The sequence below is a fragment of the Sinocyclocheilus rhinocerous genome, unplaced genomic scaffold, assembly GCF_001515625.1.
Source record: "Sinocyclocheilus rhinocerous isolate Xijiao unplaced genomic scaffold, SAMN03320098_v1.1 scaffold241, whole genome shotgun sequence".
Lineage (NCBI taxonomy): Eukaryota > Metazoa > Chordata > Actinopteri > Cypriniformes > Cyprinidae > Sinocyclocheilus > Sinocyclocheilus rhinocerous.
In genome coordinates, this window is record NW_015659312.1 from 1,245,045 (window position 1) to 1,259,272 (window position 14,228).

Consider the following 14,228-nt stretch of genomic DNA (forward strand, 5'->3'; position numbering starts at 1 on the left):
GAAGGTGATTAGCTACACCTGATTGAGTTTACAAGTCACTTTTAGGAGGGGGTGATTCTTTTTCCAACTCAGTGATTCTATTTTTATTTTTATTTTTTGTCTGACATGTTGGTGTTATATCTTTCACTTGGATGTTATAAGTTTCACTGAGTAAATACAGCTGGATAAAACAAAAACTGTGTCCGTCTTCATTTCAGGCTGCAAAGCAACAAAATTTGATTATTTTAAAGGGGGCTGATTCTTTTCAATACCCACTGTATATCATATGATATTTGGCTGTTTTGAGGCAATAGCTGTTTTTTTTAACTGATATTTAGACATTATTTGGAAATAATGTATTATTTATTAAATGTTTGAACATTTTAACATTCAATAAACATGATCTGTTTTCAGATATTTTTAACTAAACATTGGTTTATTTATTATATATAGTTTATTTATTTAATATTTATGGCACGTTTAAACTTTTTAACATAAATTTTTTTTTTTTTTTTTTTTAATTCTGAGTAAATATTCAGTGAAATGTTTTGATTTGAACTATTTAATGTTCATAAAATATTTTACAATTTTAATGTAATAAGTATTATCTTTTTAAAGTATTTTTAGTGGATTTTGTTTAAATATTATGTGAAGTTTGTGTTTTATTTAATTTAATCAATTTAATGTTACATTTAATATTAAATAATGTTACATAATTTAAACTAAATTTAATTTAAATTTAAAGTTTAAGATTTTACTTTAATAAACATTCTAACAATAAACATTTGTCAAATGTTTTTAGATAATTTTGAGTAAATATTTTGATATTAATCAATTTATCAAATTAATTAAACAAATCAATTTAATGTTTATTAAATGTTTATACATTAAACACTCTAATAATAATATTTTCAAGTACTTTATAGTGAATTTTGCAGGAATATTCTTAAAAAGTGTTGATATGATTAATTTAATATTCATAAAATGTTTGAACATTTAACCTTAATGATCACTAATAATAAACAGTCTTATCTGTCTTCAAATAATTGTTAATATTGTGTAAAATAAGCATTTAATTTAATCAGTATTATTGTCTCATTCAATCAACACTGAATCAGCCACGTTCCACTGTAGATTTCAATGGTATCAGTCATTACAACCCATATCGTTCAACCATTATTCACAAGTCATACACCCATCCATACAAGCCTCTCACAGATTCACATGCGCTCTCACACACACACTCTCACACATTCTCTTTCATTCTCTTTCCACCCACCCACACATGCGTATTTTCCCCGCACATTCATTCCCTTTCTCGGCTTCTTTCCCTGCCTTCCACCTCCTTTCTATCTCGCTCCCTCACGCTTTCCTCACGCTCTCTCTCTTTTGCGCTCGCATACACACACACACGCACAAACACACAGTCATTCTCTCCCTCTCTCACTGGGGGACCCTAATTAAGCTTGGCAGGTCTTTGATGTTGTCGCCTAGGCAACAGTCACCATGACAAGGCTGGCTTTTCCAGAAAAAAAACAAAAACATGCGCATTTTACAGCCATACGACATGCACCATGCCCTTCACATACACCGAGTCAGACACGCACATGCACGAGCAATTAGACAAACAAAGCAATTTCACTAGATGCCAGGAAGACCTGTTGCACTGTGATATAACCTCATGTCAAATATAGGCGAGCGCGGTAGAGCTAAGCGCGAAAGAGCTATACGACTTCATTCATGAGTTCTCAGGATTCCCGTATAATCATTTGCAGCCCTCCTGTGGGTGTGCGAGTGGATGTGTGTATGTCTCAGTGGGGAAAACCCTGCTTACCTTCTGCTTATCAGTTAAACAAACCTCGCCAATCTTACACGTGCAATTAACATTAAACACATCTAACACCACCAGCCAGCAGAATTAGCTTCCCGTTCTGTCGTTAGGCTCTGCTGATATACCGCCCGACATGAAGTTGCATTGGGAGAGCGAAGGAGAGAGAAAGAGACATATAACTGTCAGTGCACATTATGCCAGAGGAATTCTGTTTGCTTATTGCTCTATCTGTTTGGCATTCCTGGCAGGATAAAATGACTATCTGAGCGTGTTCTCACTGTGGGGCTCATCAATCTGTTTCCCTCTCATTTCGCCTCCTGCGCTGCGTCTGAGAACACACTTTACTCATTCAGTTAGTCGAACGGCAGCTCTATTTATTAGTTGTTCTAATGAGCTAATCTAAATTATTAATTTGTAATTAAAGTTTTTGATAAAATGGATGATGAATGGTTGGTCTTGAGTTGTTACGCAACTGGACTTTTGGGTTTTTTCTCTTTCATTTGCTGTGATGTATCCTAAGAGGCGCAATGTGACAAGCAATTTGTCTGTTCACGCTGAAAGCGAAAATTCTGTGCGACGCAACACCATTTTAGCCGATCAGAACGTACTTTATATTTTATAGAGCTGTTTGGTCCTAAAATCCGGAAGAGAATTTGCATTTTTTGGGCCTTGGGTTCCCTCTGGAATTTCTAATGGGTTTTTAGAATACCACTTTTTGATTTATGAATACATTTATGATTTGAAATGATTGTTTATAAATATTTTCTGTTTTGTTCAGTATAAATTACACACAGGCATGCCTCAAATGAAAAAAAAAAAAAAAGGATTATAGGATTCAGGATTTTAAGATAATCAGCTCGGTATACATGTAGTTGTGGCCTAATGGTTAGAGAGTCGGACTTGTAACCCAAAGGTAGTGTGTTCGAGTCTCAGGCCTGGCAGGGATTGTAGGTGGGGGGAGTGAATGTACAGCGCTCTCTTCCACCCTCAATACCACGACTGAGGTGAGACCATTGAGCAAGGCACCGAACCCCCAATTGCTCCTGGGCACCGCAGCAATATGGATCAGCAATATGGTGTTCATGGTGTGTGTGTGTGTTCACTACTGTGTGTGTGCACTTGGATAAGTTACATGCAGAGCACGAATTCCAAGTATAGGTCACCATACTTGGCCACACGTCACTTCACTTTCACTTTCAACTTACAGTAAGTATGTGGAGCAGGATTTTTTGACCAATGGGATTTTAATGTAGCTGGGGCAACCTAGTGCATAAACAGAAGGACTGACAAAATTTTCTGTCTCTGTATTAAGTTTAGATATTAAGACAAATTGTAACTTGTTTAATTATCAATAATTAAATAATAAATTATATTATAAATATAATAATATTTAATCGTAATTTCAGTATCTTTTTTCATGTATTTATTTCTTTAGGATTTATTATTATTATTTTTTTGTTTTTGTTTATCTATCTGTCCATATATCCATCCTTCCTAAAATCCAGAAGAGAATTTGCATTTTTTCCACATGGGTTCCTTCTGGAATTTCTGTTGTGTTTTTAAAGTAGTGATTTTTTTTATTAAATTTGATTAAAAAAATTTGTACACACAGCCATACCTCAACTAAAAATTGTATTACTGTGGGAACACAAGATCATGATCAATTCTCTAGCTTTTAACAGGATTTTCAATCAATGAAATTTTACTGTTTTTATCTTAATTTATTTTATCTGCAGGTTTTTCACATTTGTGTAAAATGATAAAAAAAAAAAAAAATGTTGGAACAAAACTCTTTTTTATCGCTTTTTTTATAGCTACTTTTTTATCACTTTACACCATTGCATCTAATTTGGACACGGTGTTAGAATAAAAGAACAGTTAATAAAGCTTTTATGGTGGCTGGGTTTTATTTCTTTGTGTTATGTCATTGTTGCAGCTAGTGACTGCCGTGTTCCCTTGAGCACTTTTATTCACTTTTGAATGCAAATTTGATATCCATTATGTAAATTGAAACTTTGCTGGGAAACTCAGCTCAATTTGCATTGTTTAACATTCCCATTCTGACTTTTCCCCTTCAGCTCTTCGTTATTGACAATGGTGCGGACGACTGGCGGATCGCCATGACCATAGAGCGAGTGCTGCTTATCGCTCTGGAGCTGATTGTTTCGGCGGTTCACCCGGTACCAGGGGACTTCAAGTTCATGTGGCGGGCGCGGCTGGCCTTCTCCTACGCTCCCTCGCAGGCGGAGGCAGATCTAGACATGGTGCTATCTGTACCCATGTTCCTTAGACTCTACCTCATCGCCCGAGTCATGCTGCTACATAGCAAGCTCTTCACCGACGCCTCCTCCCGCAGCATAGGGGCACTCAACAAGGTCAGAGGTCAACCCAACGATTCAAAACTGAGAATTTATGGTGTGAATTATTATTTGTAGCATTTGTTTGTGAATATGGCTTTCCTTTCTTCCCATTTCCTTTCGTTTAGCCTGGCCCCATTAGCCCCTGCTGGTTGATATATTCTGGTTGATATAGGCTATGTTAGTAACATATCATCTGATTCCTGTTTTGAGGTCTCTTAAATCACATACTTCTGGAGGGTTCTGCGCTAGCCAAGCCACTGCCTTTGAGATGAATGGGAATGCTAGCGGCTAGCTTTCTTCAGGTATTATAAACAACCTAGTCCAAACCTCATCAGCTTGCCAGCTTTTCCCTTTCCGTCTGCCTTCAATGGCCCACTTGCGCCTAGATTCAATAAACACATCCTCTCAGGAGAATATGCCTTTGTCCCATCCGAATGTGACTGCATGTCAGTGCTGAAGGAGCTGAATCTGTTCAGCTGAAAAAACGCAGTACATAGTGTGGCTGAGGGCAGTAAAGTTCATTTTATGAGGACAATCATGAGCACAGAGACCTGTGGTTTTCAGCGCTGGAGGAAGAGGTTTTGTGTGTTTATGTGGTTTGTTTGGTCTCTTGAGGAAGATGAACCTTTCAGCTTTACTGATGGTTTAAAGATTGTACATTTATAGGCTGGTTCACACTGACCCAACAAACAGCAACAGGGTTCACACACTGATCCAACCTTACGGTGTTGGCGAAGCTACTTTAAAACTGCTTCAAGCTGCTGAATAATAAAACTAGTCAAACTACACTCAAACTGTCAGTGACATTTGAATTGATTTCTTGGACTCCCAAATATGATGACCCCTTTGCTAGGGACGTGTAAAGAGAAACTAACATGGGGCTTACTATCGACTAAAATATTTGTGATTATTTTTATGATTTCTAAACAGTCTTTAGAAAGCATAATGAAAGCATAATTATGTCAAGTTCTGGAAATTTTTGCTTATTTAAGTATTTATTTATTATTTGTTTGTTAATTTTTACACAATTTGCACACACATTTTTTTAAAACCCCTGAACTAAACTATGATTATGAACATGCAAATGTGTTTATTGCATGATTATTAGTTTAATTAAAACTAAAACTAAAACCGGAAAAAATGAACTGTTGCTTGAAGTCAAACAAACTTTATCTAAAATAATTTAAAACTTCATGTACTAAAATAACTAAAACAAAAACTGAAACAAAAATGAATAAAAACTATAGGCATATTAAAAACATTATATAAATACTATATTCTGCCACTGTAAAAAAAAAAAAAGACTAAAAATTTTACTAAATGTTAAGGGCAGACAGTTATTTAAAGGGGTCATATGACGTTGCTAAAAATAACATTATTTTGTGTATTTGGTGTAATGAAATGTGTTTGCGGTTTAAGGTTCAAAAAACACATTATTTTCCACATACTGTACATTATTGTTTCTCCTCTATGCCCCGCCTTTCTGAAACGCGTCGATTTTTACAAAGCTCATCGGTCTGAAAAAGCGAGGTGTACGCTGATTGGCCAGCTATCCAGTGCGTTGTGATTGGCCGAATACCTCAAGCGTGAAAAACGCAGTACATAGTGTGGCTGAGGGCAGTAAAGTTCATTTTATGAGGACAATCATGAGCACAGAGACCTGTGGTTTTCAGCGCTGGAGGAAAAGGTTTTGTGTGTTTATGTGGTTTGTTTGGTCTCTTGAGGAAGATGAACCTTTCAGCTTTACTGATGGTTTAAAGATTGTACATTTATAGGCTGGTTCACACTGACCCAACAAACAGCAACAGGGTTCACACACTGACTGATCCAAACTTACGGTGTTGGGGAAGCTTCTTTAAAATTGCTTAGAGTTACTAAATAATAAAACTAGTCACACTACAGTCAAACTGTCAGTGAAACCAGGCGTTTCAAACTTTTTGATTCCTTGGACCCCCACATATGATGATCCCTTTGCTAGGGACCCGTAAAGAGATACAAACATGGGGCTGATTATAGACTAAATTACTTGTGATTATTCTTATGATTTCTGAGCAGTCTTTACAAAGCATAATAAAAGCATAATTATGGCAATTTCTGGAATTTTAGCCTTTTTTTTTTTTTTTTTCAGAACCCCTGAACTAAACTATTATTATGAACATGCAAATGTGTTTGTTGCATGGTTATTAGTGAACTTAAACTAAAACGAAAGCCATTAAAAAAAAAGATGTTGCTTGAAGTAAAACAAACTTTAACTAAAATTAAATTAAACTTTTTTTAGGTTGCCAAGGCAAAAAAAAATGTTTTTCATTTAGTTTAACTTCATGTACTAAATTAACTAAAACTGAAATAAAATGAATTAAAATGCATATAAAAAACATTATATAAACATTATATAAACACTATATTCTGCCACTGTAAACAAACAAACAAAAAAACTGAATAAAAGGACTAAAATTTTAACTAAAATTTAATGTCAGACAATAATTCAAAATATTAATAAAAACTATAATAGTATCTCTTGATACTAGTAAAATTACTTTGTTTTGTTTTTTTTAATATTAACATACTGTCTCAGGGAGTACTTCCAAGTATATATTTTTGGTCAAAGGGATTTGACTGACAAAAAAGTTTGAGAATCCCTGCTATAAACCATGGGTATTATTTATTAATATGGTGTAGCTGACTATATTAAAGCTACTTAAGGTGGCAGAATCTTCAAAAATATATTATCTGATCTATCTGATCATTTATCATTTTAAAAGAACAGTATTTCTTGTGCTCAAAAACAATGAATGGTTCTAAATGAATCTTGATTCAAGATGTGTGACAAACAGCAGCGTTTAACTATTTCATTATAAAAAGACACCCTTCTGCACAAGAGAGACTTGACTCTTGTTTCTTTTGGAACTGCTTCATTCACATGAGTCACTAAACGTAAACAGACCAATGCTGAGGACATTTAGGAGAGAGCTTTTGAGTATCATGTAGTTGGCTCCGCTGTAATGTTTTCTGTACAACACAATGTGACATAAAATATGTTGTTTTGTCACACTAGGCTGCTACTTATTGGAAAAAGTGGCTAGTTATTGGAAAAGTTATGGAAAAAGCTGAACTACTGTCATGCTACTAAAATTAAGTTAGTAGTTACAACAAAAAACCCATTTGCTATTTGATGTTTCTTGGCATTTGCTGGGTAAGAGTGAACTAGTGTTAAGCTTTGGACAGGAGCTTCATCTAATTGTTTTTGCATTGTTAGGATGCAGCATCACAGCTTGGGGTCAGTTGATGTGACTGATGAATTTTCTGCGGTAATGGATTTTATGATAGATGGCTGTGTATTTTTCAAGCAGGTTTATCTTGGCTCTCCTTTAGATGGCTGATTGATGTCTCTGAATATTGTGTATCTCTTCAGCTTTGTGCTTAAGAGAGACTGAAGAATGACTGCTGTGGCTGTCAAGTGTTTGATAGTTCAAAGTTTGAGTTTTGTCCTGGGTGCCATTAAAATAACCCGAAACAGGTGAAAAGAGTCCTGCTGTAGTTTAATATGAATGGCTGATTGGAGAGGGTAATCACTTTGTCCTTTGAGAGAAGCTCTTGTTTCAAAGAGATGTAAATGCAAATTCTCTTTCCTCTCATGTGCTGTTTTATCATCAATGATCATGGGGTCCATCTTAGCTCAGAGATCTCCGCCTCGCCTCTGGAGAGCTGCCCTTTATGCGACTTTTAAGTAACACAAATCAATAATAATGATGACGATAATGAATATTATTGTTTTCAGTCAAGTATAGATGAAATAGTGTACAAACAAACAATGGCAACAATTCTTGTTCTTCAAACGACCCAGAAAAGAGCTGCATGAGATTCAAACTGAGCTGAAAATGGAAAAAAAAAACGTGTGGAACTGAAATTTGGGCTTCTTGTAGATTTCAGTCAGGGCACACCTAGTATTTCACATTAATTATAATAGTTCAGGTCACAGTCATTATTTTTGCACAAAGACATCACACAACTTTTAATCTCAGATCAAGTTTTAATTTCCAAGTGCAATTGCTGTGACAAATATAAGGCCAAATGTGAGCTTCTGATGGTCTTAATATTAATAAGACCTCCATAAGTAACAAACGGGACCCAGTCTCACCACCACAGCAGCTTTTACTGCCTTTTTGGAGATGATATGCCCTTAAAAAATGTTCAATACTTTTAAAATATATCTTATTTTGCATTTATTTTGTAACTCTATTTATTAGTTGTTCTAATGAGCTAATCTGAATTATTAATTTGTAATTGAAGTTTTTGATTAAATGGATGATGAACGGTTGGACTTTTGTTTTTTTCTCTTTCATTTGCTGTAATGAATCCTAAGAGGCGCAACGTGACAAGCAATTTGTCTGTTCACACATAAAACGAAAATTCTGTGCGACGCAACACCATTTAGCCGATCAGAATGTACTTTATATTTCATAGAGCTGTTCGGTCCTAAAATCCGGAAGAGAAAGTTGTAACTTTTGTTTTGTAACTTATGTAGAAACTAAACTGGCTTTAAAACTATCAACCAGTCAATGTCAAATATCATTTCGATCAATTTGTATTTATGCAATAAATACTACCTGATGAGATTATTGTTTTACTTCTCTTGCATATAAAACAGCTTTTAGGCTTTATAACGGTGCTATAGGTATATTTAAGTGTTTGATGTGCATTCAACAACCTGTTTCATGTCTGATAAATTCATATAAGAAGCGTACATCTTTATTATTAGGTTGAAGTTTTGTTGGTAGTTAAAGAAGAACCTGCATAAATTTCTTTACTATAAACTAGGGATTCCCAAACTGGTGTTCACAAACCTCTGGGAGTTTGTGAGGGAACTGCAGGTTGCTAATAACTACCTATCCATCCATTTTTCAAAGTGTGTGCCCTATATGGTTGCAGGAATAATGAATACAAATGTAAATAAAAAATAGATTATTTAAAGTAAAAATCAAAATAAAACAATTAAAAGATTCATTTATTTGTTTACCTGCATGTCATGTGACCACCAACCAACATCAGAGAACTGTGAATATGCCAATGTGTTTATTGAAGGCTTATTAATGAACTGAAACCAAAAAAAACAACATCAACAACAACAAAAAAACATGTTTGTTGCTAGAAAAAAATGTTAAGTACAATAAATCTTCAAGTAAATATTTTTGGTCAAAGTGGTTGACAAAACTTACAAAGCAAATTTGAGAATCCCATAGAGAAAACTATAGGTATAATTTTTTTATATTGTTTTTCTCTTTTCAGGTGCACTTTAACACACGGTTTGTGATGAAGACCCTGATGACCATATGCCCGGGCACGGTGCTGCTGGTCTTCAGTATCTCCCTGTGGATCATCGCTGCCTGGACCGTAAGAGTGTGTGAGAGGTGAGAGAGAGAACGAGCATGAGCAAGAATGAACAAATGAATAATTGTGTTTCCAACTGCACCTTTCTGTCTAGACGCTGTCAGGTTTCTTATGCTTAATGAGGACTCACCTGAATCCTCACCAATAAGTGGCACTGCCTGGATGATAACACACCGTTTGAGGTGTGCAAACACTCGCTCTACACATCCACTGTTCTGTGGGGAGGAAAAGAGACCAGAGAGAAAGAGGGATCGAAGGAAAGAAAGAGACAGAAAAGGAGCACTTTCATTCACACCCTTGTTTCCAGAAGACCTGTGTATCTAAACAGCATTCCTCCTTTTCCAGACACTCATGCACTCCGGGCAGCAGCCAGTTACGACGTGCATCAACAGATTTCCCATGTTGCATCTTAAAAGGGTCGCGGGATAAACTAGGCCCTCAGGCCAGTGAGTGTTTCCGACTCTACCAGGCATGTTGTCATGGTTACAAACTCTAGATGTGTGTTAGTCTCGGGGTAGATGCTTTAAAATATTGAGGGTTCCCTGGATTGGGGACCTGAGGTTTTAATGATTATTTTGATAGCGGCAGGCTCGAGCAGCGTGATGTGAGTGATGGTTTGCGCATTTGAATTGCCACGTCTGATCAGGGCAGCGTTGTTGTGAGATGAGCCTACAGGGATCTGCTCTATTTTTATGCACTGCACTCAAAGTCATCATGTTAAAGGCCCTTTCCAGAGGAGTCTCCCTGCAGGCTGTGTGCTGCTCTTACTCAGTCCAGCACGCACACATTGGACTTTAGACCTCCCTTAACTGGATGAACTTATTTTAACTACGTTCTTGGGAGGTTGCTATGATGCCTTGAGAGGACTTCAAAGAAACTGTGTACTGATGCTATTGTACAAATAAAATAGAAATCTGCAGTTCTATCTCAAATCTTCTGTTGAAGTCAACTTGAAATTGGCCCTGTTTACTTCTTTGTCTACACAATTCATTTTGTCATTTTAGTAAAAAAAAACGTATTTTCCGGGGAATCAGACCTATGAACTTGGTGTTGTTGGTGTGATATGAGCTTCAGGGAACCTTTAATGTATGCCTACTCTCGTTCTCTCAAAATGCTTTAGAAATTTTGTGAAAACCGAATGGGTTTCCCCCATCCAGCTCATATATATGAGCTGGATGGGGGAAACCCTAATATTTATTTTATTTTTATTTTGTGATTTACTTTTTATATTTTATTTAGGTTCTGTTCTGTTCTGTTTTTTTGTTTTGTTTTGTTTTTTAGACAAACGTGTAACAAACATTTAAGAAGTTTCTCGAAAAGCCTGTGGGCAAACAGTTTCCTTCAGAGTGCTTTGCAGATCAAATTAAGGAATGGAAACATATGAAAGTATTTGATGCGAAAACTTTGATGTGATATTTGTGCCTATTTCACATCCAGTTATTGCTTCTCCATACCTTCCACAGGCAGAACCTTTTCAAAGTTTCTTTCAATAATCAAATCTTTCCCAACTGAACCTCAGCTTCTTTTTTTCTCTCTCTCAGGTACCATGATGCTCAGGATGTGACCAGTAATTTTTTGGGTGCAATGTGGCTCATCTCCATCACCTTCCTCTCCATTGGATACGGAGACATGGTGCCTCACACCTACTGTGGCAAGGGAGTGTGTCTGCTCACAGGAATTATGGTATAAACACACACACACACACACACACACAGCACAGCGATTTCACACCCATGGCAGCAAGGGACAGTCTAAAGATATGTTTTCCTACTCATTATCTTATTTCTAGAAACCCAAACCACAGTCTCACCACCCATGTCTGTTAGCAAACACCAGGATACAGCTTGCAAACATTGAGTGTTTATAGGATGAATCCTTTTGTGTATTCTGGGACGGCACATTTGTTCAGCTTTGAGGCTGTTGTGGGCTGCCATTGTTCTGCCTGATGAGCTTCCAGTACAGTGGCATTAGTTTAATGTAAGCCCCAGGTATTTCTTGCCATAATCTCTCTCTCTGAGCCTGTACTGTATGTCTCTGCTTGAGGAAAGCCTGACAGGTGGTGTATAGCAACGGTTTAGATGTGTTTATTTTGATGTTGAGTTTGCAGATGGTAAATATCTGTTAGTAGAGGTCACTTTCTCTCCTCTCTCTGTTGTTCTGTTTGGAGTATTTGTTCTTCCTGTTCACATACTGTCAGTTTCAGTCTCTAAATATCCTCACAGAGAGACTACAGAGGTGGTTAACGTGACATGGTGGTTATTTTTCTGTTTATTTTTTTTTTAAGGAGTTTTTTGAGATCCTCATCTTTCCTTCTCGATTCCACACACACACACACACACACACACACACACACACACACACAATCGCATAGAAGGTAGATCAGTGAAAAATAAGAATGTCCATTATAAAGAAAAGTAAAGTTTAAAGGAAAAAGGAAAGTTTAAAACTCTAGTTTAAACCACGTGACAAATTATTAGATATGTATACTCTGAATTTCATATGTATTCTTTGAGTTTTTTTAAACATTTTCAAGAATAATTTAAATTTAATGACACTAAAATGTAATGTGGTGTAACGATCAAGTAAATAGGACAACGATATTTTCCTTACACCTTAAAAACATGAGTGTACACAGTCATAATTTAAAAAAAATAAAAAATGAAATGCATTTTTTCATAAAATAAAATGTATTTTTAACAAATATATTATTAAACATAAATATAATTTAATGAAATAAATATACGTTTTTTTGGGGGGTGACATTTTTGCCACCTGAACTAACCATGTCATATGATCTGATATTTTCGGAGACTTGTTGACCTTGACACAGTCACGTGAGTCATTTCTCTATGATTTCATTTCCTGTTTGGCATGTTGGTTACACCACATGACTGTTGAGTTTTTTTATATATTTGTTAAATATATATATACATATATATATATATATATATATATATATATATATACATGTGTGTGTGTATGTATGTAAGAGAGGAAAAGGGACAGAAACAAAGAGATAACAATGCTACTTGGCATGCTAGCATGCAGTCCTCCTCAGATGCACGTAGGAAGCCAATGGAGGATGTGCACATGCATAAATATGAAGGTGTGTCAGGTTTAATTAGAATGTGTGTGTGTATGTATGTATATATTTAACAATAATAATATATTATTCACTATATATAAGAATAATAATATAAATACTGTATATATAAGAATTAATAATAATAACAAAAGATTATGTCAAACTGCATAATAAGGATTTATTTTAAAACATTTCATTATTTTAATGAGATTTTTTTGTTCATTATGATATCAGGGCAGTTGTATCATCTTTACATTTCTGGCTTTATGCTCCCCAAAATGAATTTTAATTAAAAACATGCTTATCAAAGAGCAGATCTATTCAAGTCATTGTGTATATGTTTTATGTATTTTGAATAAATTATTAGATCTGGCCAAATATATATATATATATATATATAGCGATGTGTCATTGACCCAGATAACACTGACATATTCTCACAGTCTTAATTGTTGCAAAGGGCAGCTAATGTTTCAAACCACTTGTGTTCTTTCCATTTTTAAATGTGAGCTACTAAAGAGATGAAACGCTACAGAATAGGTATTAGAGAAAGAGAGAGAGAGAGAAGAGAGAAGAGAGAAAGCGTGTTGGATGTGATTTCTTTTACTGTTAAGAGTGATTGACTTTCTATAGGCAGAAATATGGGACTTGTTGCTATGACAACATCGAAGGCCAACTCTGTTAGACTGTACCACTGCCCTGCGGGAACGGGAGTGGTTGGGCAGGGTTTTAGTTTGCCAGTCTCTTGGTGCTGCTTGAGGATTTAGGGATGCAAGGAGCACCTGTCTATCCTGTCTGCAAATGTAGATGTGGAATGGAGTACATTATATATCAATATAGTGTCTTTAATAACTCACTTCCTCAACTTCCTCATTCAAACACCAACTAAAGGCTATAGATTGTTATAGTTGAGTATTAGCCTTTCTCTAGCGTCATAACAGTGAAGATTCAGCTTTGTCAGCTCTAACACAATGTATTTTGGTCTGAGGGCAGGTGCTTTTTCTTTTCTCCTCATGACATTAATAACCTTCAGATCTGGAAAGACGTGAAATATGAACTGAAATGGAGGATGTCTGCAGAGAACTGGATCTTTCTGACACTCTTTTGTCACTTTAAGAGATTAATGTTTTGTGTTTTATTTGGGAATGTTTTTATACAAGTTGCCATATGGAAACACGTATACACATTTTGACGATGTCCTAGAGGGGTTTTCCGTGGATGGTCGTCATGTTTTATTAAGTGGTGAATATGGGCAACAAAAGTGCTTCTTGAAAACGGGCTTTTTTGATTTATATTTATGTCTTGTGAAATGGGTCGAGAGTATTTTTGGACTTACGTTTCTCTTCTGTATGTCCTACAAGTGGGTTAAAAAACATTCCATTAACATCACACACACACTATACACGTATACGCCATACACAGTCATAGGAAGCACACACACTTTTATTAGTCACTTTTTAATTCAAATTCATTTCTTATTAGTAGTTCTGTGACCTCATTAACACCTCCACTACCCTTCTTGTCACTTTTTTCCCCCAGACCTCTCTTTCTTTACTAAACTATTGTTTCTCTCTTCTTGAACTGA

General features: G+C 35.7%; 1 protein-coding gene across 1 annotated transcript in view; it reads left to right on the top strand.

Annotated features, from left to right (window-relative positions):
* The window catches only part of LOC107723559 (small conductance calcium-activated potassium channel protein 2-like), a 66,080-nt gene that overhangs the window by 41,261 nt on the left and 10,591 nt on the right, over positions 1-14,228 (top strand). Inside the window, exons 4-6 of the mRNA XM_016532246.1 lie at positions 3,889-4,185; positions 9,457-9,578; positions 11,100-11,241. Of these exons, the coding sequence (XP_016387732.1) occupies positions 3,889-4,185; positions 9,457-9,578; positions 11,100-11,241 (561 nt within the window). The remainder of the gene's footprint in view (positions 1-3,888; positions 4,186-9,456; positions 9,579-11,099; positions 11,242-14,228) is intronic.